Below are 26,239 nucleotides of genomic sequence, written 5' to 3'. Positions count from 1 at the left end.
TACCTATTGCTAAAAAATATATTTTTTATGTTTATAATTCACGAACTTATGTCTATGAACAATCGACTAAATGCGGTGTTTTGGTTTCTTTCATTCTTTAAATAGTTTTAAGCTCATTAGTTACTGGGCTTATTTTCTTTTTCCGACTTATACGAAACACTGTGCGTAGGTATATAGCTATTGTCATAATTGGTCATAATTTATTTTTATTTGTCAGTTTACATTTTACCATGGAGCATGCATTTTACCATGGAGCATAGAGCATTTTACAAAACTGTCAGTGTCACGCGAACGACGAATTCAAAATATATGCTCGCTATTATAGTTGTTAAATAATTTTTAAAGATTTAATGTCCATTTGTGATCTCAATCCGTATGTTGATTGCGATAAGCATGTGGAGTGACTATTAGTAGTGTTTTTTAAACCTATTCACCATGGATATCAACGAAGGTGAGTGATTTACAAATATAACCTATATATTTGGCGGTTAGTTGATATAATTTACGAAAGATACAACAGAAATAGCTATTATAATTGTACGATTATACTATAAACTTTGTTTTATGCTGTTGATGATATTAAATATTTCAATAAAACAGGTACAACTACAGAAGACCTATGGACCCCGTACAAGGAGCTAGCGGCGGTTGTCGAAAGCTATCTCACAAACGAAGGCAGTGGAGCTCCGTATGCCGTCCATACGTTTGAATCAGTCCTTCGAAGGCATAAACAAACATTCCTGTCCCTTCTGAAAAATCCCGTAAGTAAATTTTTTATTTTTGCTTTATTAAATATATGTTATCATATGTTATTAACGACCCCTCCCCCCCAGCTTATAACGATTCTCAGACCTACCCGATATGCACATAAAATTCATTAAAAGTTTCGGAGGAGTATGGTAACTAACATTGTGACACTAGAATTTTATAAATAATATATATTTTCTTTACTATCAATGTAATACTATCAAAGTTCTAAAATTTTAGCAGGAAAGAAAGTAGTAAGAATTTAAGATAAAGAAAAAGTAAAAGATTAAAGACTATTGACAAAATTAATTTTTTAATTTACATTGGTTATAAGAATAAATGTTAATATTTGCATATTATATTAATTCACTTATTTTTAGGCAAAGAACCCAGCAAGCAGGGAGGAGATAAAAAGAGGTATTACTGAAGGAGTGAACCTTCCCAGTGTGGGCAGAACTTTCCTCTCTAAAGAGTTGGTAGATGAAGCCATAATATTGTCAGGTGAGGACCAAATAGTATAATAATACATTTGTATTTTATACACAATGCAATTCCAAAATATTACTAACCTTCATGTAAATTTTTTAAATCATTTTAAAGGACCAGAGAGCAAAAGGGGTTAAGTTAAGATTAACTAAGAAATTTTTGATGAGACAATTTATTTTTTTATAAATAACTGCATTAAATTTTAGCTGTTTGTTAACGAAGACTCAAGAAGTTGAATTTTAATCATTTTTAGAAAATTTTAATACTTATTTTATTATTTGTTATAGATATGTACAATGCCAACGAGTATGCATGCTTAGAATTATTGCATACTGCTCAGCGCCAAAGTTCCCGTCGACCGGGCCTAGCACGAGGTTTGTTAGCAGTCCTCTTGTATTATGACGGCAAACGTGCTCTCGTGCAGGCACTACGAGAGCTTGTTATGGCAAGAGATGGTGTATCATGGTAAGATTTAAGTGTATTATTTTCTACATTATTCTTATGAATGTTTTTATGATATTACTAGTTACTATTCACAATTCTCTGTTTGTACTTAAATTTCTGTTTAATCAGTTAATTTACAATGTTTATTCATCACTAAATACGAATTTCAAACATGTAGGCCTGAAAATTCAGTGGCTGATTGTTCATATTAGAAAAATTGTGTTGACATCTGAAGTGTTATTTGCACTAAGCAACGTTTTTTAGTTTTTGCGTTTATATTAATATAAAGAATATGTCATTATATAATAGCCATTGATGTGGAGTGTCAATTTGATCTTCAAAAGACCAGAAGATAATACAAGTTGTATGTGTATAGAATATCTCAGTGGAACATTGTTCTCGAATAGTGTTGCATTCTTGTGGTCAATAACTTAGTCAGAGGTCTTGGGGACAGTCGGGGTTTGGGTCAGCTACATATTTGCTATCCTTCTGGTGTTACAGTGGTTAATAAGCTACGGTGACTGCTTATCAACAAGTGTTACAGTAAGCATTTGCCAACCTATTTCCTAATGAATCGTCTATTAATCACATGAAGTATGCAGAGTATTGGAAAAAATCACAAAATATCACCAGGATGGTTATTCTAAAGTAAACAAACGGCCAACAAAATCTTCGCAACCTCAATGCTTGTTTTAACATTTTTATTATGATGCTTATTCTCGATGCTTCAATATACTTTGTACCAAAAATGCTCTTGATTTTTGGTTGGGGGGTAGTCCGAAACCTCACTGAATATCACCAGATATACCAGATAGGTTGGAACCCCTCAGAGTATGAACCGTAAGGGTTGCGGCAGGTCGATACCGGCGCGCGAGGAGGTGGTGTCGTACGTGTCGCGCTACGTGTCGGCGCTGGCGGCGGACGGGCTGCTGGGCGGCGCGCTGGACGCGCTGCGGCGCTGCGAGCCGGACGCCGAGCTCGAGCTGCTGCGCCGCGCGCGCGCGCTGCCGCCGCCGCGCCACCTCGCGCGCCTGCTGGCCTGCATCCAGACCACCAGGTGCCACCGTCATCATCAGCCTAGTGCATCCACTGCTGGACATAGGCCTCCACAAGTTCGCGCCAAAAATGCGTGAACTTATGTGTGTTGCCCATAGTCACCACGCTGGGGAGGCGGGTTGGTGACCGCAGGGTTGGCTTTGTCGCACCTAAGGCACTGCTGCCCGTCTTCGGCCCGTGTGTTTCAAAGCCAGCGGTTAGATGGTTATCCCGCCATCGGTCGGTTTCTTAAGTGCCGAGGTGGTAGTGGAACCTTGTTATCCCTTAGTCGCCTCTTACGACACCCACGGGAAGAGAGGGAGTGGCTATATTCTTTGGTGCCGTAGCCACACAGCACAACACACACGGTACAACCGTTATTATAACTATTTTATTTACTTAAGATCTTACATAGACTGTGAATTATCAGTAAATCTTATAGAACTTAATTATGTGTGTTATTAATGGCTCCCAATAGTGCCAAGATGATTTTGCTAATGTCACATAGAATGGAAAGAGCTTATGGCAAGTTTGACAAGCTGACCCCAACAGACTTTCCACCTATCTTGTGAACTGTGAAATCATTAAGTTTAAATTAAATAATTAATGTTTTCTAATTTTTTTAGTTACTGTGCAGTTTTCCTAAATAAATTCATTCTCAAATTTTGTGCTTAGCAACCCATTTAGTGAATCACTTATATAAATTATATAATGGAATTAATTTATAATATAAAAGTGTTCCGATATAATTAATGAAAATAATTCCACTTTTTGTCACAGAAAATTACTAGCCGGAGTCATATTTGCAGCATCTGCTCAGCTTGGCCTAGAAAGAGATATTCTCCTAAGGCTGTTATCAGAAGTAAGTATTGTTCATGTTAATTTTTACATACATACAAATGTAAATTATTTTAAAAATACATTCATGCTTTGTAATGCTGAAATATGTAACATTTAAGGTGTTGTTGTTAATCTTCTTTTGGTTTATATTTACAGTATACAGATTGTAATATTTGATATTGACATGTTTTCTGTTGTTTGTAGCAAATGACATCGCCATCAAAAGGACCAACGGGTGCATTGGATGAGATATCACTGGCATTACAAATGGCACTGCTCTATGCTTTGGATCTGTCAGTTCTACATAGGTAGCTATACTTTTTTTTTTCAATTTTCAATCTAATTTAGCATTTTTTTATAGTTCAAATAACGAAAAAAATAATTACAGTACTAATTTTTTTTTCTAATATAAAAAATAGAGAATTATTATATTATTAGCAGAAATGAGTTATAATTATAATCCGCACAAGAACTTCTTCAGTATAGAATGATGGAGCTGTGAAATAAGCTTCGAGAGGTTTAAGAATAAGAAAAGTAAAATATTTATCTTTTCAATCCCAATAGTATCCCAAAAGTACCAAAAAATGGTACTACCTTTAGATATTTTCTGATGAATATCTTTGAATTTTAAGACTGGCTTCGATCGTAAACCGACAGTTCAGTAGAAAATATATTTAACATATTCATTCATTTCATGTTCATAAAATTTAACAACAGTTATGATAAAGTAATAATAAAAAATTTCATCCAATGAAATATTTCATCATGTTTGCAGAAGAGAAGATGGAGAAGAATTAGCCAAGAAACTTCCATTAATACAAGATCCAGACCTCATATCAGTATTACTAGACCAACTCTCCCCCCCGGCCGAACAGAATCAGACACAAGAGGGAGACAAAAATAGCAACGGCTTAAAAGCGTTATGCCAGTTATCTTTAGGCTTAGCATTGGCGGCGTTAAAGAGGGCTCCAGTGTCATTGTTAAGACGAGCGGAACCTAAGACGGAGTTGTTGGATCAGGATGAGATGTTAGTGGATGCTGCAATTGATGGAGGGGTGAGGATTTTTTTGTATATATTTATAGATCTTAAACCTTTTTATAAAAAAAAAAATTCTAAAGCGTTTTGTGTGAATTATTCGTCAATTTTTATATAGAATACTGATAGGATAGCCTATGAAATTGGTGAGGAAGGTGAGAAAGTTGAGGAATTCTGAAACTGCTTGGAACAGTTTGAAAGCTTGTCTGAACAGTTCCTATGATTATTAGCCCATAAGTCTGCTATTCCAAACATATCAACAACACAAGATTTGTGCTCATATATCTAACTATCACAAGACAATTTTGGAAATATAACAATCTTATTTAACTTCTCAGGTATTTGAGTATTTGGACGAAGCAATTTTGTCGTCGGACCTGGTCGCCTCCGAGGAGTACTACCAGCGTCGCATCCATTCCCTCATCACCGATTTCATCGTGCTTATGCATTCCAAGCTTATGGAGATGAGAGTCAAGTGAGTCAAGTTTGATAACTTAGGGTAAAGGTCGAGTATTATTTTGTTAATTAACTAATTACATGTGTTATGCCTGGCTAATAGGTGCAGTTTCTTGATATAGATTTGGTATGATTTACTTTGATGCTTTGCTCCAAATACTATTTGAATTTATTTTAAGTTTAGATGTTTATTGCAAATAATGCTTATAATATTTCATTATGTTTATAATTTTTAAAATAAACATATCTATAGTTATATTATAAAGAGGTAAAGTTTATAACTTTGTTTGTATGTAGGGGGTAATCTTCGCAAATACTGATCCGATCATGAAAATACTTTCACTAACAGAAAGCTACACTATTCAGGAGTGACATAGGCTATATTTTATTGTAATTGAACAAAAAATTCAGTAAATAAGAAAAAGATTAAAATATAATATTAAAATGGTAAATAAACTAGCGCCATCTATCGCTATTAGAAAACAATTTATTAGTCTTTCGACGTTATTAATTTAGTCTTATTTTAGTCTATCGATGACGTTTTCTCGATTTTTGATAGATGGCGTTGGAGCAACATATTATTTATTTAAGTGCTATAAAATTTGTTCTTTAAAGTATGTTATTTGGTTAATATAATAATAATTAACGCCCAACGAAGTGGACACGGGTCGGCTAGTAGTTTATATTCTACTAGCTGTACCCTGCGTGCGTTGCTACACTTTTTTATTTTTTTGTCGTACCGACTCCAAAACCTTTGTTGGCTCATGTACAACACTTTGCTGAAGACCACGACATAATCAAATGCGTAGTTTACGATTTTATAAAGGACATACAGACAAACATTCATTTTCATATATAGAGATGTAGTATAAGTTTTCATATATTTAAACTAAATCTGAAATTGTGTTTTTAACTGCAATCGTTAATGACGTGACACGGGTCTTCGTTATAGGGGCATTTCGAGGGGGATAAGAAAAAGAAATCTTATTATACTTTATGTGGTGACTTCCGCAGAGCAGAGGAGGCAGCGCGAGCGGCGCAGATGTACCAGGCGGAGGGGCTGGCGGCACCCGGCGCGCCGCGCAGTCGGCTGGACGCGTTGCTCCGCTGCGTGGAGCGTCTGTACGCGCGGGACCCGCTCGGACTGCGCCGCGACTATTGGGCCGCCTGCGATGCCACGCAGCACACCTACCGGTATCAGTATATTCGCACCCATGCATCTCAACGCACATCATCATTTTAGGAATTTCCTGTTCAAAATATGGAGCAGCCCGACTGGGGTAGTACCGAGGTACTACCCCAGGTCGAGACCTTACAGAAGATCACAGCAAAATAATACTGTTTTCAAGCAGTATTGTGTTCCTGTTGGTGAGTAAGGTGACCAGAGCTCCTGGGGGGATTGGGGATTGGGTCGCAACGCGATTGCGATGCTTCTGGTGTTGCAGGTGTCTATAAGCTACGGTAATCGCTTACCATCAGGTGAGCCGTACGCTTGCTAGCTGACCTAGTGACATAAAAAAAAAAACACATACACCTCCACACAGCTTCACATATATCCACACACCTTTAAACTCCTTCACACGCCTCCACATACCGCATACATTCACACATATCCACACACCTCCGTACACATTGACGATAGCATACAATCCCATACTCCCACACGCTCCCACATTCTTACACATACACACAACGACACTTTGTAATTTTTTAATAGTACGCATAAATAATGTAAATTCATAGTACTAATGCTGAACGTCTTCATATTCTCGTGACACGTTTTATTAGATATCGAGCACGCCATTTGTGATACTTATTTGTCGTATACATCAATGGACTCGACGACGTTAAATATCCAGTGAATACAGTTGAATGAGTGCGCGTGTGTGGCAGGGCGGGCGGGCGCGCGGCCACGCTGTACAAGTTCGTGCGGCTGTCGGGCGAGGTGGTGGTGGCGGCGCTGCTGCCGGGCTACCTGCGCGCGCTGGCGGCGCTGGCCGTGCCGCGCCACACGTGGGCGCTGCTGGCGCGCCGCGACGCGCTCTCCGCGCACCACCTGCTCACGGCGCTCTCGCTCTACTACAGGTAATACATGGAGCTGGTGGTGCGGCGCTGGCCGTGCCGCGCCACACGTGGGCGCTGCTGGCGCGCCGCGACGCGCTCTCCGCGCACCACCTGCTCACGGCGCTCTCGCTCTACTACAGGTAATACATGGAGCTGGTGGTGCGGCGCTGGCCGTGCCGCGCCACACGTGGGCGCTGCTGGCGCGCCGCGACGCGCTCTCCGCGCACCACCTGCTCACGGCGCTCTCGCTCTACTACAGGTAATACATGGAGCTGGTGGTGCGGCGCTGGCCGTGCCGCGCCACACGTGGGCGCTGCTGGCGCGCCGCGACGCGCTCTCCGCGCACCACCTGCTCACGGCGCTCTCGCTCTACTACAGGTAATACATGGAGCTGGTGGTGCGGCGCTGGCCGTGCCGCGCCACACGTGGGCGCTGCTGGCGCGCCGCGACGCGCTCTCCGCGCACCACCTGCTCACGGCGCTCTCGCTCTACTACAGGTAATACATGGAGCTGGTGGTGCGGCGCTGGCCGTGCCGCGCCACACGTGGGCGCTGCTGGCGCGCCGCGACGCGCTCTCCGCGCACCACCTGCTCACGGCGCTCTCGCTCTACTACAGGTAATACATGGAGCTGGTGGTGCGGCGCTGGCCGTGCCGCGCCACACGTGGGCGCTGCTGGCGCGCCGCGACGCGCTCTCCGCGCACCACCTGCTCACGGCGCTCTCGCTCTACTACAGGTAATACATGGAGCTGGTGGTGCGGCGCTGGCCGTGCCGCGCCACACGTGGGCGCTGCTGGCGCGCCGCGACGCGCTCTCCGCGCACCACCTGCTCACGGCGCTCTCGCTCTACTACAGGTAATACATGGAGCTGGTGGTGCGGCGCTGGCCGTGCCGCGCCACACGTGGGCGCTGCTGGCGCGCCGCGACGCGCTCTCCGCGCACCACCTGCTCACGGCGCTCTCGCTCTACTACAGGTAATACATGGAGCTGGTGGTGCGGCGCTGGCCGTGCCGCGCCACACGTGGGCGCTGCTGGCGCGCCGCGACGCGCTCTCCGCGCACCACCTGCTCACGGCGCTCTCGCTCTACTACAGGTAATACACGGAGCTGGTGGTGCGGCGCTGGCCGTGCCGCGCCACACGTGGGCGCTGCTGGCGCGCCGCGACGCGCTCTCCGCGCACCACCTGCTCACGGCGCTCTCGCTCTACTACAGGTAATACACGGAGCTGGTGGTGCGGCGCTGGCCGTGCCGCGCCACACGTGGGCGCTGCTGGCGCGCCGCGACGCGCTCTCCGCGCACCACCTGCTCACGGCGCTCTCGCTCTACTACAGGTAATACATGGAGCTGGTGGTGCGGCGCTGGCCGTGCCGCGCCACACGTGGGCGCTGCTGGCGCGCCGCGACGCGCTCTCCGCGCACCACCTGCTCACGGCGCTCTCGCTCTACTACAGGTAATACACGGAGCTGGTGGTGCGGCGCTGGCCGTGCCGCGCCACACGTGGGCGCTGCTGGCGCGCCGCGACGCGCTCTCCGCGCACCACCTGCTCACGGCGCTCTCGCTCTACTACAGGTAATACACGGAGCTGGTGGTGCGGCGCTGGCCGTGCCGCGCCACACGTGGGCGCTGCTGGCGCGCCGCGACGCGCTCTCCGCGCACCACCTGCTCACGGCGCTCTCGCTCTACTACAGGTAATACATGGAGCTGGTGGTGCGGCGCTGGCCGTGCCGCGCCACACGTGGGCGCTGCTGGCGCGCCGCGACGCGCTCTCCGCGCACCACCTGCTCACGGCGCTCTCGCTCTACTACAGGTAATACACGGAGCTGGTGGTGCGGCGCTGGCCGTGCCGCGCCACACGTGGGCGCTGCTGGCGCGCCGCGACGCGCTCTCCGCGCACCACCTGCTCACGGCGCTCTCGCTCTACTACAGGTAATACACGGAGCTGGTGGTGCGGCGCTGGCCGTGCCGCGCCACACGTGGGCGCTGCTGGCGCGCCGCGACGCGCTCTCCGCGCACCACCTGCTCACGGCGCTCTCGCTCTACTACAGGTACCTACCTGCCACATGATTTTATTTTTCATTAAGGTACACAGCACATCCGAACATATCTCGCTCTAAGTCCAGAACAATCTGCTGAGAAAGGTCAGTAACCGCTTATTATTACGTGAGCCATAAGCTTGTTTACCTTCCTAGTCTTGTATTATAAAATGCAGCACGACAGCATGACCGTCTCTAATCCAGTAACAAGCGTTCCCTTTGACCTCGGTATCTGTAAACAATGCAAAACAAAGATTTTTTTTATAAATAACATTTGATTTCAACTGAATCAGTCTGTAAACGTCCAACTGCGAGCTAAATGATCTGCCAATTAAAAACGAATGACAACATTTTAAAAAATGTAAAAAAATGTTAAAATGTTAACAAGTGCTTACGAGATACCTCAGATGCTCCGTACACGGTTCAAGTATATACATTGAGAGGGTTGTGTGTGGTACAGGAACCTGCGCGCCGACCCGTCCCCGTTCTCCGAGCACGCGCACGCGTCGTCGCTGGGCGCGTCCGCCGTCGTGACGCCCGCGGCGCGCCCCGGCCGCCTGCTCGTGCGCCAGGAGGAGGTCGGCGCTGGCTTTAATACATTCATTTTACTTGACACACCTTAAGTGTCATGATAAATGTTATGTGACATATTCAATATTTATATTGATATAACCATATGAGGAATTTTAAGTTTGTCCGTTTATTGAGGACGATTAGAAGCTGTTGCTGTCTTAAATAAGCTTTTAATATGTATTCTTAAATCTCGGAAGCGATTGTCGTAAATGAATATGTAAAATTAGTTTCTATCCAATGCATCGATATTTTAAGTCAATCTAAAAACTTGTGTTGTATTGCGGTCACCAACCCGCCTGCCCAGCGTGGTGACTATGGGGCAAAACACATGAGTTCACGTTATTTTTGGCGTAAACTTGTGGAGGCCTATGTCCAGCAGTGGACTGTATAGGCTGTAATGATGATAAAAACTTGTCAGGAAGTCACATGACAAGTTAATTTAATAAAAAAAAAATATATATATAATTAGTTCAATTAATTAGAATCTTTTTATTTAGTGAAAATAAAATATTCCTTATAATTGTTATTAGAAATTGATTCGGAAAAAATTTGAAACATAACTGTTAATACATTTGAAGGTGGAAGCAATGATCGCAGCACTCAAGCTGATCGCGTCAGTAGCTAAACAGGACGAAGCCGCTTGCATCAGTATATGTGAAAACTTGCAGTGGGATGCTGTCAACTGCATGTTCGGTAAGAATTCTAATTTTTGTATTCTTTTAATCTGTATTGTATTTTATATTCTTAATACATTTAATATATTTGCAAAATGAAGTAAGAGAACATGAAAAAAAAAATTTTTCAATGATTTCCTCTCAACAAAAAATTTACCTGGTGATACTTTGCTACTATGAATCAAAATTATTGTCAGCTGGCTGTATCTCGGTGGAAAGTTCGTGAGATGAATCGGTCGCGAATATTTATAATATAAATGTCTAATGAACTCTACGAAGTTTCTATTAAATAAAAAAAAAAGACAGGCGAGAATCGAACTCGCAACCCGCCGAACAGAAAGCAGGGTCATTACGAGCTGCGTAAACGGGCAAGTTGGTGTGTTATGACTAATACCGCTGACATGTAATTTGTTCCTCAAGGTCTGATCTGCTGCCACGTCCCCCTGCCGCTGAAGGCGGAGCTGTGCCTCACGCTGGCGGCGCTGGGCGGCGGCGCGGCCACGGCGGGACGCGTGTGGGCGGCGCTCGAGGCGGCGCAGCTGGTCTCCGTCGCCAAGGACAAGCGCGCGCTCAATGTGGAGCTGCAGGAGGTACTTATTCTTACTGGCGGGGGGGGGGGGGCACGCTTGTGAACTGCGACTACGTTGGGAAACTAGTGGAGGAGAATATTTGTAAAATGAAGAGAAATCGAATTGGCAGGTTTCTGGTTTTAATCTACGATTAATATGGCTTTTTTTAACAATAAAATGCGCCTGGTTACCTTAATATGACGAGAGCGTTACGAAAAGTGTGATCGAGCGAGGCGCACGGAATTTGAGAGGGAGATATGTTATGTGAAGATAGAAAGAGAGGGAGTATCGTTACGTAAGTTGAACTTCAGTCGTGTGGTCTAACTTCTCAAGCTCCTCGTCCCGCAGGTGGAGTGTCGCCTGGAGCAGTACCCGCTGTCGCGCGCGTTCCTGTCGCTGCTGGACGCGCTGTGCGGCGCCGCGCCGCCGCCGCGCGCGCTGGGCGCCGGCGCGCGCGCGCCCGGCCTCGACCCCTACCTCGAGCACGCGCTGGCGCGCCTGGCGCTGCCCGCGCCGCACCGCCCCTACGCGCGCCCCGCCGAGAAGTGGCAGGTCGGCACCTCGCGCTCATCACACTAGGGCCGTTGAGTGTGAAGCTCTTGTTTATTGTGATTCATTGTTTACAGGTGCTATCCCTCTGCTTCCAATTGTTCGCACGCTGGCTCGACCAGTACGAACCCGCGGCGTCCGACTTCCCCCCTCCGAATAGAGAACCGGATACGAACCCACCTCCAGGGTTTAGACTATTACTGCAACTACACACCAAGTCTGAGTTTCTGCGTCTTGTGCTGTCTACACTGGATGAGGCCCATGAGTTGATGGATCGCCAGCCGTCACCAGAACAGGTGAGCTAGCTGTAGCTATGTAGGGATGTTTTCAAGAGTTGTGTAATTTTTATGAAATAGATTTTGGTACAATGAATTAAGCCAGTTTCCTCCAGTACTGCTACTTCTACTATATTAAATTCAGTTTATTGTTAAGGTTCGTAAGCAAAATGAACCTAATGAATAATTGCTGAATGTATTACTAAAATTTAGTTATCCCTCAACTTTAAAATTTACACGTCCTTTATCGTCATATAGTTTTATTTATCGAAACTTTTTTGTTTCTTTATTTTAAGGAATACGTGCATAAGACCCTGATAAGTACGCTGCAAATTCTAGAGCGAGCTTTGACTTTGGAGCGCCCACTTAATGTAGCAGCTGCTGAGGCGGGTCGGGCGGTGCTCGTTGTTGGATTGTCCAAACTTATATTGGGTATGTATTGAAGATTGAAAGATGTATTAAATATTTCTATACTAATATTATAAAGCGGAAAAGTTTGTTTGTTTAAACGCGCTAATCTCAATAACTACTAGTTTGAACTGAAAAATAATGTTATTCATCGCAAGTATTTTTAAACAAAACTGTCCTTGCTAACTTTTCTAACTAAGCCTTACTCTCTGGCATCCTTAGTAATATGTTGTTGTACAGCGCCCGAGGGCCCCGAGAACTGCGACCGCCTAGTGACGTGCTGCCGCGTGCTGGAGCACGTGTCGCTGCTGCCCGAGGCTGCGGCGCGGGCCGTGGCGCTGCTGTGTCGCGCGCTGCAGTCTCCCGCTTGCGCGAGGCATCTGCTGGCTACTGTGCAGTACCGGCACGACCTCGCCGCCGACATTAGGTGGGTACAAGATGATTTCTAATTCTATTGCATTTATGTCACTTCTCCTAGACAGCTGGACCGAGTTGGTTAAATTTTGTGTGTGCAATTCGATGGGTTCGTGAAGGGTTTGAAAATAAAGTTAAACCCGCTAGGTGGCGCTGTCGGTATCTCACATGTTATGTGCAGGTGCTTCACCGGACAGGATAGCGTCTAGTGGGTCCACTAGCTGATATGTAAAATAATATTAAATATATGTTTTAGGTATGGGTTCGTGGAATGCCTGGAGGCGGAGGAGTGGGGCGCGGGCGCTGGTGCCGCAGCACGCAGCGCCAAGGAGGGCGTGCTGATGCTGCTGCTGCAACTGTTGCCCGCCGCGCCGCCCTCCCTGGCGCACTTCCTGCTGGGCTACAGCTTGAACGACGATGTGAGTCATTTCTATCACCGTTTTTTTTATACATTTATCTCCACAAACAAGCATAAGGCTCACTAATGGTAAGTGATTACCATAGCTTATTGATGCAAGCATTGAAAACGCGTTGCCGACTCTACCCCCAATCCCCCCTAGAAGCTCTGGTCATCTTATTGACCACAAGAACACAACATTGCTTGAAAGCAATTATTTTTATATATTATTTAGCTATAATTAATTATTATTTTTAATAATTAATTATTTTTATATATTATTTATATTATTTAGCTATGACCTTCTGTAAGGTCGAGGTACTTCCCCAGTCGGGCTGCTCCTGATTTGAGCAAGATATTTCCTGCCATACCCAACCTAGGTACCTTTTCATATCTTTCTCTCTTTTTTGGGTTTCTTTCGTCGTTTCTCGTTTTCTGAAGTCCTACCTCCATTTTTGATTCTTTTTAAAGTTAAAATGTCTTTAAAAATTTAATATTGTTTTTTAGATATCTCGCAGTGTCCTGCAAGAGGCGGGTAGTGCGGGAGCGCCTCGGACTTGCTTCCACTCTATACTAGACATACTGGAGGAGTACATTGCGCCCAGTGGGGATACGCAAAAGTAAGTAACAAGATTATTAAATATTTTAAAAAATTGGCAGTTTTAGTAGAATAATAAGCAAACAGAGCCGAAATGAAAGTAACGTTAGCAGACACTAGAACTTTAGTTCATTGGGTGCTAAATGTTACCTGACTATTAGGCATTACCGTTTTTTCATGGCCCCTTGTTTCTGAATGGAATTAAGTTTAACAGCCGTAGGTGTGGAACTCGTGCTATCGTTCGGCTTCTATAAAATACATTTAATGTAATTACTGGTAGTTAATTTGTGTATCTTACCCAGAGAAGCGACGACGCTCATCGAGAGCTGTTACCGGCTGTTATATTGGATCTGCGCCCGCCCCGCCACTTCCCCGCCCGCTCTGCGGTTCCTGCGAGCGAGGGATTACTTCCTTGCCAGACATGCCAAGGCTGTGGTCAATCTTGAGGTACGCTTTTGTTATTAAATTATGTTATTATATATCATACATATTATGCTTAAGTTAAAAATAGCACTTGCTACATATTGGCTTGGTATTAATACATAGTTTCTGAAGTCAACAAGGATCAACACCGCTTACCACCGGGTTTTATTTATATGTGCATTTATTAAAAAACGAGTGGTCTAAAGACCACACGACTTGAGTAAAACTTCTTTAGCTACTACAATAATATACGAAACGTAATTTGATGTCTCTGGTTCTCTTTCTATCGTCACTAACTTATATCTCCCTCTCAATTCAAAATAAAATTTCGCCTCGCCCGATCATACTTTTGTCACGCATTCATCAGCTTACTTCCCAAGTCAAGCGTTTTACTCAAGTCAAGAAGTTTTACTTCAAAATCTGTATATTAGTTTTCTGCAAATATGCGATCATTAAGTTGGCTACCTCAACAACACGCTACCACTGGTTGCAGACGGCGTCCCCGGCGACGGTGTCGGCGCGCTCGTGGGCGCTGCGCGCGTGTGCCTGCGGTGCGGCGGCGGCGGGCGCGGGCCGGCAGCACGCCGCGCTGGCCGCGCTGCTGGCCGCGCTGGCGCAGCCGCACGCGCGCGACCAGGTGTGCTCTACTGTTGCGCGTTACTGTTTCCTCACGTTGGAGAAAGATCAGAGCTTAATCCACCACGCTGCTCCAATGCGGGTTGGCGGATACATTCCCTACTATGAGTAACGATATCAGGTGTACATGATAACAACCGGGACCGACAGCTTAACATTCTTTCCGAGGCACGGTAGGGAAACCTACAATATATACAACCAAACTGGAAATGAATATTTGCTTAAACACAAAGTATTAAAAAAATATACTCGGAGCAGGATAACCCTTCGACTGTCGGTGTTTAGGCGTCGCCGACACGGTACACAAGTCTCTCTAGAAAAGTAAGTAACGACCGCTCGGTGTTGTGTTGCGAGTAGTGGCCTGAAACACCGCAGGTTTGCGAATTCGATTCCCGCTCGGAATGGATATTTGTAGGTGTACAAATATTTCTCACTGGTTTAGATGTTGGTCCTTCTGGGTCTCCCCACCGTGCCTCGGAGAACACGTTAAGCCGTCGGTCCCGGTTGTTATTATAAATACCTGATAGCGATCGTTACTAATAATATCCCCCTACATATCTGCTAATCCGCAGTATAGAAGCGTGGTGCTCCAATCTTCTCCTACACGGAGAAAGAGGGCTATGCCCAGTAGTGGGGTGTTTAGCGAGTGAAGTGACCAGTAAGTAACAGCGAGTGTGCCCGCAGGAGTGGGAGTGGTGCGTGCTGCGCCGCTTGCTGGAGTCGCTGCCGGTGCGCGTGGAGGCGGCGCCCGAGCCCGCCTGGGAACTGTTCCACGCCAGCCAGCTGCGCCGCGCCATCGCCGACTGCGACCTGCCCACCGGTGACGTATCTGTACACTACGCATGTTGCCCACGTACTACTTGCTTTATCTGTATATCTGTAACACAGTCGTCTGTTCCTAAGGTTGTAACTACGTAATGCTTGTGTTATAGGTAACAATCGATTGTTATAATGAAATATTTTAGTGGGAATCGAACCTGCAACCCGCGGAACAGAAAGCACAAGCACTTCAAACTGCAACAAAGGGCTAGTCATATAGTAAATATATATATATATATGTATTTATTTTTTTATTTATTTTTTTATTCGATTCACAAATTGAATGATACAATATAAAAAAAATGTTTATGTATGTAACAATTTGAAAGGTTCATTTTTATTGATTGATTGATTGATTGGTTTAATGGCTTTCAGTTGTGTTCATTTTTATTACAGTGAACACAGCATGCAATTTTGACATGTTCAGCTTAAACTAATCACAAAATATTAAAAACTATTTAACCAATCTAAGAACGATATTCTTGGCCGTGGCCAAGGAGCCATTGAAAATATCAAAGTTTGGACATAAATCATTATAGGATGACAGAATTCTATATAAAACCTAATGATGTCCAATATCAGTACGAAAATGTGGTAATTGAAAGCTATAAATATTTGACAGACGACTACCAGAACATGGAAATTTAAAATAAATTTTACTTAAAAGTATTTTCCGACGAGTACTTAAGGGTTTGAGATTATAATATATTCTAGAGTCTAGAGTCATAAGTTTCTAAATTTTTGCATTTATTGTTAATGTAAGTTAAGTTATATATGTGATTGTGCCAAAACAAATATTGAAGGCCTCTTTGGCGGGCAAAGGAAATAGATTTAGCCAAGATTTTCTCGAGATTTAATGAATTAAATTCAATGCAACTTTGCTTTTTTCACTTTGTTGTTTAGTTTTTAACCGACTTCCAAAAAAGGAGGAGGTTCTCAATTCGACTGTATTATTATTATTTTTTTTTAATGTATGTTACTTCAGAACTTTTCACTTGGTGGAGCGATTTCGACAAATTTTCTTTTAATCGAAAGGTGGTGTGTGTCATTTGGTCCCATTTAAATTTATTTGAGATCTAACAACTACTTACTACTCGAGTTATATCTAATAATGCGTTTTTACTTGACGCTTTTTTCGTCGACCTACGTTGTATTATACCGCATAACTTTCTACTGGTTGTACCGATTTTGATAATTCTTTTTTGTCGGAAAGTGGATATCCCTAGTTTGGTACCATGATAAAGAAACCAGGATTCGATGATGGAATCCCAGAGAAATCGAGGAAAACTCTCGAAAATCCGCATAACTTTTTACTGGGTGTACCGATTTTGATAATTTTTATCATGTGGTCACACATAAATTTTATTGAGATCTGATAACTACTTTTTGAGTAATCTTTGATAACGCGTTGACTATGTTTTCGTTGATCTACGTTGTATTACTCGTCGATGTCATTGAAGTCGGTTTTTTTTCGTTTGCGAGCAAACACAATAATTTTTTCTATTCAAACATCTTACAACCCTAAGAGAGACAGTTCATTTTTTTTTCCTATCTTTATTTATAATCTTCTGATTGTGTTCATACTTTCGTATTCTTTTGAAGTAAAACTTCTTTACGCACGCTTGACTTGCGGAGAAAGCTGGTGAATGCGTGACGAGAGCGTTACGAAAAGTGTGATCGGACGAGGCGAACGGAAATTGAGAGGAAGGTATAAGTTAGTGAAGATAGAAAGAGAGTTACGTTTCGTACATTACTGTAAAAGTTAAAGAAGTTTAACTTCATTCGTGAGGTCTAAAGCACACATTTTTTTTTTGGTAGTATAAAGGTTAAACTTTCTTTGATGATAGTGAAGGTTCATCATTACAGCCTATACAGTCCACTGCTGGACATAGGCCTCCACAAGTTTACGCTAAAAATAACGTGAGCTCATGTGTTTTGCCCATAGTCACCACGCTGGGCAGGCGGGTTGGTGACCGCAGGGCTGGCTTTGTCGCACCGAAGACGCTGCTTCCCGTCTTCGGCCTGTGTATTTCAAAGCCAGCAGTTGGATGGTTATCCCGCCACCGGTCGGTTTTTTAAGTTCCAAGATGGTAGCGGAACTGTGTTATCCTTTAGTCGCCTCTTACGACACCCACGGGAAGAGAGGGGGGTGGCTATATTCTTTAGTACCGTAGCCACACAGTACAAGATAGTGAAGGTTATATTATATCGATTGGTTAGGTCTGGGCGGTAAACGCATCAGCGTGTCCCGAGTGCACGCGCTGCTGAGCCGCGAGCTGGCGGCGCTGCGGGCGTCCGCGCCGCAGAGGAACCTCGTCGCGCTGGAGATACAGAAGGTGCGCCACGGACACTATTCTCTACTAAAGTCTGTTCAACGAGAAGAGATACCAAATGTAAACAAAGCCCATCATTTTTGCGTAGCGACGACGGAACAAACAAAATATAGTCTATCTCTTTCTATCTTGTTTGTTTGCTATCTGCTGCACGTCTCTCTGCAAGGTCGAACGATATTTTAACTTACCTTGAAAACAATCGGACCGCGGACGGCCCTTTGATTTTGTATTATTTATTTAAATTATTTTTATTTCATTCCGTGTCTTGAAGCGCTCGGTGTGATTTTTATATTTCGATAATTATTATTTAAAAAGTATCAAATCTTATATACATAATTATATTAAATTAATTATCAAAATTCAGTAATTATTAAGATATAAATATATTTTACATTTTAAAATATATTATTATAATTTGTGTAAGTAAAAAAAAGGTTACAAAACCCTGCATAGTTGAATGACCTCGCATTTGGTTTGTTTACATTTGGTATCTCAGCTCGTTGAACGCACTATAGTCTAACAATCCTTAGCAGATGGTAGTTTTTATTTTATTTTTTTAATTTTTGATGCTATAATAATGCACCAAAGTTGGTATTAATTTTTTTTTTACTAAATCGAAATAGGTGTTAAAACGTGTTGATATCTACTGCAGCTAATACTTCTCCTTTGACAGGTATTAGATTACGTGACGGAAGTAAACAAACAACGCAATTTAGCGGCCACACTCACACACTATTACGACTCGTGGCGACAACTCACTGAAATACTGTTCTGCGTCGCACCTCAAGATCTTCTAAATCTTGAATCCAGGAAGAACCTCCTTCTAAACATTCTACAAGATCTTCTGAATAAAATACCACCCGCGGAAGTTTTACCACAAATTGGTAATTTGGCGTCTGGGACAATATTGTTACTACTTGTTAACCTGCGTCATTGTTACATTCTCCAGAAGAGGGAATCTTCGTTGAAAACTGCTGAATTCGAAACCAGTTTCTTCGGACCTTCGAACCAAATCATGCAAACGAAATCTCTAACTTTGAAGTTTATTCTGCACAAGATTTTAAGCTGGATCTTAGTGTCGGGAGTATCTACGCAGAAGATGAGAGTTAACTTGTACGGAGCGCTCCTTAACTTCTTAAATATAGTCAATTTGAAGCCTAGTTCCGCTGATCCAGAAGAGGAGCTAAATGCAACGTATGTAAGTCGACTCGATAGTTCGAAAGCGCGCCCCAGCAGAGAAGAATCGACCTTAAAGTCCATGGCTATAGAGGTGATAAACAGTTTCGGTGAGAAACTCTGCTCAATAGTGTGCAGTGACTGTATCGGCGGTGGTCACGACGTCTGCCGCATGGTGGCACTGTCTTGTTTAGATACGATGATTGAAATCAACCCTGGGACCGACTGGATGAACACGTTGACCAATCAAGGATATTTGAGGAGTCTTATTGACAGCCTTTTGCAAGACGACGAAGGTTTAAAAGAGGTTAGTGAAAATCATATTTTTTTTTTGTTTGCTAAGTTGTGTATTTATGATTAAAAAAATGTATCTATATATAATGTGTATATAATATGTATTTAACAGTTTATGTATTTTGAAGATATTAAAAATATTTGTGTTTGCTCGCAAATGAAAAGAAGAACTGACTTCAATTATTTTGACAAGTAATACGACGTATATTCTATTTTTTTGGAATAGTCTTAAATAGTAAACAAATATGGCGTACTTCCTACCACACACAATAGAGTAATATTGTAAGTATAGTAAAGTGATACAAAGAACAAATTAATGAACAATATTAATAAGCCATAGACGAATATAAAATTCATTTTATTTTCAAATATTTAACGGTAATATATTGCTAAAATTATTTCAAAATCTAATAATATATTGAATATTTTGTGTGACGTTCAGGGTGAAATTGATATGTAGAAATATTCATAATATAATTAGAAGCTCTCATTGGGTAACCCTAAGTCTCATCCTAGTCTCGGGTAGAAAAATTAAAATGAAATTCTTGCATAATAATCATCACCGTACTAATCGTGTATGGCAATGTCCCAGGCCCTGGAGCCGAAGCCCAAGTCGCTGCGCGTGCTGTACGTGTTCGAGTCCAAGCTGGCGCTGCTCATCAAGCTGGCGGGCACGCGCGCCGGCGCCGAGACGCTGCTGGCGCAGGGCGCGCTGGCGGCGCTGGCGGGGCTGCGCGCGCTCGACTGCCACCCCGACATGCACGCCGGCCTGCCCGAGCGGGACCCCGACTTCGTGCCCAACGTGCCCACCCGGTCAGGGGAAACACTCTTTTGTCTCGATCTCTTTTTTTGTGTTATATCACTAGGTCGACAAACAAGCGTACGACTCACCTGATGTTAAGAGATTACCGTAGCTTATAGACGCCTGCAACACCAGAAGCATTGCAAGCGCGTTGCCGACCCAATCCCCAATCCCCCCAGGAGCTCTGGTCACCTTACTCACCAACAGGAACACAATACTGCTTGAAAACAGTATTGTGATCTTCTGTAAGGTCGACGTACTACCCCAGTCGGGCTGCTTCATATTTTGAGCAGGGAATTCCTGCTGCGCCCTACTTCAGTTAACTCGATTCGGTCTGTGACATCCCACTGTTACGGTACTGCTGCACTGGGCATAAGTCTCTTTCTCCATGTAGGATAAGTATTTGAACCTAATCCGCCACGCACCCCACCATACACGCCGTATACGGCGAGCGAAATTCCGATTTCATATCCTCTGTACCCAACCACGTGAGACGTTTTTTCTTCTAGATTCCGATTTATCCGATTGTTCTCAATTCGACTTTTTGACACGAGTATCGTATAAGTTTTAACTTAGTGTACCGATATCGGATACCGGTATTTGAAAGCTGAAGCTTGTCATGTGGTCCCGTTTAAATTTGATCGAGACCTGACCAGTAGTTTTTGAGTTATATTATATTGTGTAATAATGCGTATTTGTCGTTTCCTTGTGGATGCAATTTGAGGTTAGCTTAGGAACAAATCAATATGACTAGGATGACAAGCGTATGGCCCGCATAACGGTAAGCAGTTATAGTAGCCTGCAACGCCAGAAGTGCCAGATCATCCTCAAGAATAACTGATTCAAGCTTTAAAGATTACTGGGTGTTCAAATCCTTACAGCTTTTTAATAATTATTCTTTGCTACTATTGTTAATTAAAAAATAAATTAATAACTTGTCTGATTGTTTATGTTCAGGTTCCGTCAGATCTTGATCCCGAGCTTGGCGCTGTGCGACGCGCTGCTGACCACGCTGGGCACGTACAACCACAGCTGCGTGCTGCACACCGTGCACCTGCTGCTCAGCCACCTCGAGTGTGTCGACATGGTTTTGCGGTGAGTGAGACCACACACGCACATGCACACGACAACTCAGACGCACACGGATACGTACACGCGTACAAACACGGATACGTACACATACGAAATTATATTTTTGTATTATTTTTGAAGCTTGGAGTAAATTTGTTAAATTACATCAGGCTTTTTTAGGTTCTTGTTAAATTTTTTCATTTACAGGCGCAGTGCTGCTTTCTCTGTCACATCCATGACAACTAATGTACTGATTGTTGCGGCGTTGTACCTAAATAGAAAATATAGTAGCGTTGTATATTTTTATTTATTTATTTATTTATTTATTTCATACATATAAGTTTACAGAGCTTTGCTCCAGAAAAACGTCAAAATTAAAAAAATAAAATATTGCTAATGTCAGGATTAAATTATACAATAGAATAAATTTATAACGTACAAGGATATTTATAGCTATTTTTACAAAAAACAGAGATCTTATCGGCAAATAAGTCTATCTACTTTGTTATGTAAAATGCGAAGATAGTGTATTAAGAGAAATAGTTTACGTTTAAGACATAGTGTATATATCTTTACAAAAGCTAACGCACTCCAATATGGTATGTAACCCGGCACGTATGTAACAGAGCGGCGCACCCGAGCTCGCCGCCAGGGCTGCTGCAGGAGCTGGAGGCGCTGACGTCGGTCATCTCGCGCACGTCCACCCGCGAGGTGTTCGGGCCCGTGCTCTCCGACACGGCGCTGCAGTCGGGCGCGGCGGGCGTGCAGCGCATCCAGTTCCTCATGCTGGCGCTGCTGCCGCGCTTCCAGCAGCCGCCGCCGGAGAACCCCGAGCAGGACGCCACCCTCTACTATAAGGTACGGCTTGCAATTTAATAAAGCCTAAGAGTTTGTTTGCTTGTGTTTCTACTGGGGACTACGAGTGCGAATTGAAAATTTAAAATAATTGTGATTCTAATATATCTCTTCCTGTGTATAGGAAGAAAGGAAAGAGATGGTATATATATAGGCTATATATAATGATTTATTATTTTCGTACATTTTATTCTCAAATTTACTTGGTTGTATCTAATATAACAAGAGAATTTGCCCAAATGTTGTATGATTGATAGCATTAATAAAATATTTAGGATTGTTTTTTTATGTTGGATGTTTTAAGTCTATGCAAGTAACATCCACGCTTCAAATTGCATTGAGGTAAATCACAATCAAAAATTACTTCATTCAGACTTCAAACACACGTTTCAAACGTATTTTATAAATTAAAATATTAATTATCGCTAAAAGTGAACCTATCACCGGAATGTAGATTCTGCAAAGAAAGAAATGAAATTCCGCAGGTTACCTTTAAAAAAATGCGCCAAAACAACGTTTAAATGTAATAGTAATAAGTACGCACGCACACAGTGACACGCGTAAAGATATATGATATGGATTCCTCTCGTGTAGATCGTGTGGAACCTGCTGATGTTCGCGCTGAACACGCTGGAGGAGGCGTGGGCGGGCGGCGCGTGGGCGGAGGGCGGGCGGCGCGCGGGCGGCGCGGCGCTGGCGCTGCTGCAGGCGCTGCTGCTGCGGCGCCGCGCGCACGGCAAGCTGCTGGCCACCGTGCGGCACCAGCTGCACAGCGTGCCCTCCATGACGCTCATGGGTGCGGGCCTACTTGACCGGGTTTTTTGTTATACAAATAGGTCGGCAAACAAGCGTACAACTCAACCAATGGTAAGCGATTTCCATAGCGCGAGTATAGACGCCTGCAACGCCAGAAGCATCGCAAGCACGTTGTCGATCTTACTCCCGACCCATCCCAGGAGCTCTTGCCACTTAACTCACCACGGGAACACAACACTGCCTGAAAGCAATATATATTTTTGAGCTTTGATCTTCTGTAAGTTCGTGGTGCTGCCCCAGTCGGGCTGCTCCAGATATTCAGCAGGATATTTACACACAGAATAATAATAATAATAAATTTAAAACTTAATATAAAGTTTGTCCTTACTTAGCTAAGATAATCCATTATTTGTCGATTCGTTAGCGCAACGATCATAGCTTTAGCCGTTGCGGTCGCGGGTTCGATCCCCGCACATAATGAACATTTGTATTGGCCATATAGATATTTGGCGTGGTTTGTGTATGAAAATCCTACTGAAGGACTTTGAGCGTAAGTCGTTTTTTTTAGTACTGTTTATATGTTATGCAATAATAAATGCGTGTAGACATGAAGAAGCTGCTGGGCGAGTCGTTGGCGCCGTCCCCGTCGGTCCAGTCTGAAGCGCGCGCGGCGCTGGTGACGCGTTTGCGCGACAAAGCGCTGCAGCGCCGCCGCGAGCTCCAGCTGTGCTCGCACGCCGCGCACGCAGCGCTGCAGCTGCTGCACGCGCACGCGAGACGGGTGCTGCGAGTATCGCTGCCGGACCAGCTCGCAATGGAAACCGACGGTGAGGACTCGTCTCCATTGTACATATTGATAAATCGAACTTTGAGAATAATCTCCTTTGTTTATTGGTCATTTGAATATCGAACACGAGTCGTAAAGTGCAGTAGTCTATTTGCGATAAGAAAGTAGTGGCTCAGCGCTGTCAATTAGCTTAAGTCTTACCTCTAAACAAATTAAATTACACTATTATATTTAATTAAATAATTATTTAATTATTTATTTATTATTATATTATTATTATAATTTATTAATTAAATAATTAAATATAATAGTGGCGGTCTCTATCTATCGATATTTAATACAAATAGGTTATAAATATTTTATTAAAACACTTTTTTCTTTAAAGAATAATGTAGTTTGTAAAGAATAGTGTAGTTTGTTGTCGATTCTTCTCTGCAGAATCTATATTCCAAATCGACGGTAGCTTCACTTTTTATTTAAAACTGAATTAATTTTGAAATGGATTTCTCTATTAAATCGATTATAATTCTATGTGAAAACTGGGATAAAATGTGTACTATTAGTCATTAATAAGATATGCTGTGTGGCTACGGCATCAAAGAATATAGCCCCTCTCTTCCCGTGGGTGTCGTAAGAGGCGACTAAGGAATAGCATAGTTCCACTACCACCTCGGAACTTATAAAGCCGACCGATGGCGGGATAACCATTCAACTGCTGGCTTTGAAATACACAGGCCGAAGACGGGCAGCAGCGCTTTAGGTGCGACAAAGCCAGCCCTGCGGTCACCAACCCGCCTGCCCAGCGTGGTGCTTATGGGCAACACACATGAGTTCACGCATTTTTGGCGCGAACTTGTGGAGGCCTAAGTCCAGCAGTGGACTGCTATAGGCTGAAATGATGATGATGATGATGAAGATATTTTTTCCAGCGATGACCAAAGCGGCAGCGATACGCGGCGCCGTCGGCGAAGACGCTGTGATGTTGCGGAAAGAACTACAAACAGTCTTCAATGAACGATTTGTTGATGAACTGCTCGAGACCGCTAAGGTACGACTACTTTCTTCATAATATAGCTTTCTGATGAACAGAGAATTACCGAATTAGTAATTTTGAAGTTTCAAATGGAATTAACAATATAAGTATAGATGTTAGTATCGTTCGAAACATTCATGTTCGATACTCGTAATTACGTAGAACTAAAGAATATATTCGTGCTGTGGCTACGGCACTAAAGAATATCGCCACCCCCTCTCTTCCCGTGGGTGTCGTAAGAGGCGACTAAAGGATAACACAGTTCCGCTACCACCTTGGAACTTAAGAAGCCGACCGATGGCGGGATAACCATCCAACTGCTGGCTTTGAAATACACAGGCCGAAGACGGGCAGCAGCGTCTTCGGTACGACAAAGCCAGTACTGCGGTCACCAACCCGCCTGCCCAGCGTGGTGACTATGGGCAAAACACATGAGTTCACGTTATTTTTGGCGTAAACTTGTGGAGGTCTATGTCCAGCAGTGGACTGTATAGGCTGTAATAATGAAAAGAATATATTCGAAATTTATAAGTTCGCGTTTATTTCCAATTATTTAGGGATTTTCCTGACGGATAGTCAAAGTCTCGAAAGGTGATTCTTTAAAAATATTATAAAATTTGTAAAAAAAATGTGACTTTATATTCATAAATTTGTTTATTTATAAAGTTACAAAACCTCACTATCCTATAAAACATTTTAGTCTCCGACTGTTTGGTTTTTGATTTTGTAATGTGATACACGTGAACCAGACGACCAGACCAGATTATAACGAGTATAACCAGTTTTCTGACGTGTAGCTTCCCATTTAATATAGTAGTGTCGTGTCGCTTACCGAGGAAAGCTAGAATTAAATGAAATGTATTTTATTTCAGAACCAGCCGCCCGTCCAGAGCGGGTTCCTCGAAGTACTCGTAAAGGATATCAAGACGATGATACAGTTCTCGCCGTACTAACTCCTTCGACCTAATGTTTAAATTGTGTAATAAGTGATTTTGTACTAAGTTTATTGAAATAAAAATATATGATTTTTGTATTATCTGTTTTTTATTGTTACACATCAATTCATATTTTTAAGGTAAAGATAGACCTATTTTTCGATTATTGCCCAGATTAACTTTTAGAAGAACTAGAAATTTAAGCATTTCTTTTCTGAAAAACTGACTTGAAATATGTGTGAAAATTTTACTTGGCAACATTAATATCACTGAGGTCATTGAACTGCATGTTACTGCGCTTTTATATAAAAACTTCTATATTTATATGTACCCAAAATATACGATTCAGCCTGTAACATCCCACTGCTGGGCATAGGTCTCTTTCTGCATGTAGGAGAATAATTGGAGCTTAGACCACCACGCTGCTCCTCTGCGGGCTGGTGGAGATGTTCCCTACTATGAGTAACGATCGCTATCAGGTATTTATCACAACCTTACCGACGGCTTAACATGCTCTTCGAGGCACGGTGGGGAGACCCACAAGGACTAACAACTACACCGGAAAGATATAGATAGATCTTTTGTGTGAATCTAGTCAGGCTGTATGACTGTTATATTATTATATGTTTCTTTTCTTTTTTTCTGGAATATTTTTATTGTTACTTCTGTTATTTTTTTCTCATTATTAAGTTTCTTTTTTTTTTTTTTTACGTGTCTATCTT

The 26,239-nt window shown here is 43.1% G+C and overlaps 1 protein-coding gene across 1 annotated transcript; it reads left to right on the top strand.

Moving 5' to 3' along the window:
- The first annotated feature begins 435 nt into the window (after window positions 1–435).
- On the top strand, window positions 436–25,615 carry LOC123662504 (nuclear pore complex protein Nup205). The gene is made up of 32 exons (XM_045597349.1): window positions 436–451; window positions 601–761; window positions 1,128–1,248; window positions 1,521–1,698; window positions 2,534–2,734; window positions 3,493–3,574; window positions 3,757–3,860; window positions 4,328–4,607; window positions 4,927–5,063; window positions 6,059–6,238; window positions 6,938–7,129; window positions 9,601–9,718; window positions 10,292–10,406; window positions 10,808–10,977; window positions 11,305–11,508; window positions 11,583–11,801; window positions 12,077–12,212; window positions 12,429–12,615; window positions 12,859–13,021; window positions 13,507–13,619; window positions 13,900–14,044; window positions 14,514–14,657; window positions 15,344–15,476; window positions 17,696–17,811; window positions 18,482–19,291; window positions 19,871–20,091; window positions 21,038–21,175; window positions 21,778–22,009; window positions 22,601–22,802; window positions 23,368–23,589; window positions 24,479–24,597; window positions 25,455–25,615. The coding sequence occupies exons 1-32, from the start codon at window positions 436–438 to the stop codon at window positions 25,533–25,535; spliced, it is 5,640 nt and encodes a 1,879-aa protein (XP_045453305.1). The 3' UTR covers window positions 25,536–25,615.
- The last annotated feature ends 624 nt before the right edge of the window (window positions 25,616–26,239 follow it).

This window comes from Melitaea cinxia, chromosome 2 (genome assembly GCF_905220565.1).
Source record: "Melitaea cinxia chromosome 2, ilMelCinx1.1, whole genome shotgun sequence".
Classification (NCBI taxonomy): domain Eukaryota; kingdom Metazoa; phylum Arthropoda; class Insecta; order Lepidoptera; family Nymphalidae; genus Melitaea; species Melitaea cinxia.
Note: the sequence above shows the minus strand (reverse complement) of the source record. Positions and strands in the feature narration are given on the sequence as shown.

Bases quoted from the DNA above. Each gene is read 5' to 3' on its own strand.
- LOC123662504 (XM_045597349.1), top strand. The intron at 10,407-10,807 runs GTAAGAATTCTA...TTGTTCCTCAAG, and splicing joins TGCTGTCAACTGCATGTTCG to GTCTGATCTGCTGCCACGTC. The intron at 22,010-22,600 runs GTACGGCTTGCA...CCTCTCGTGTAG, and splicing joins ACGCCACCCTCTACTATAAG to ATCGTGTGGAACCTGCTGAT.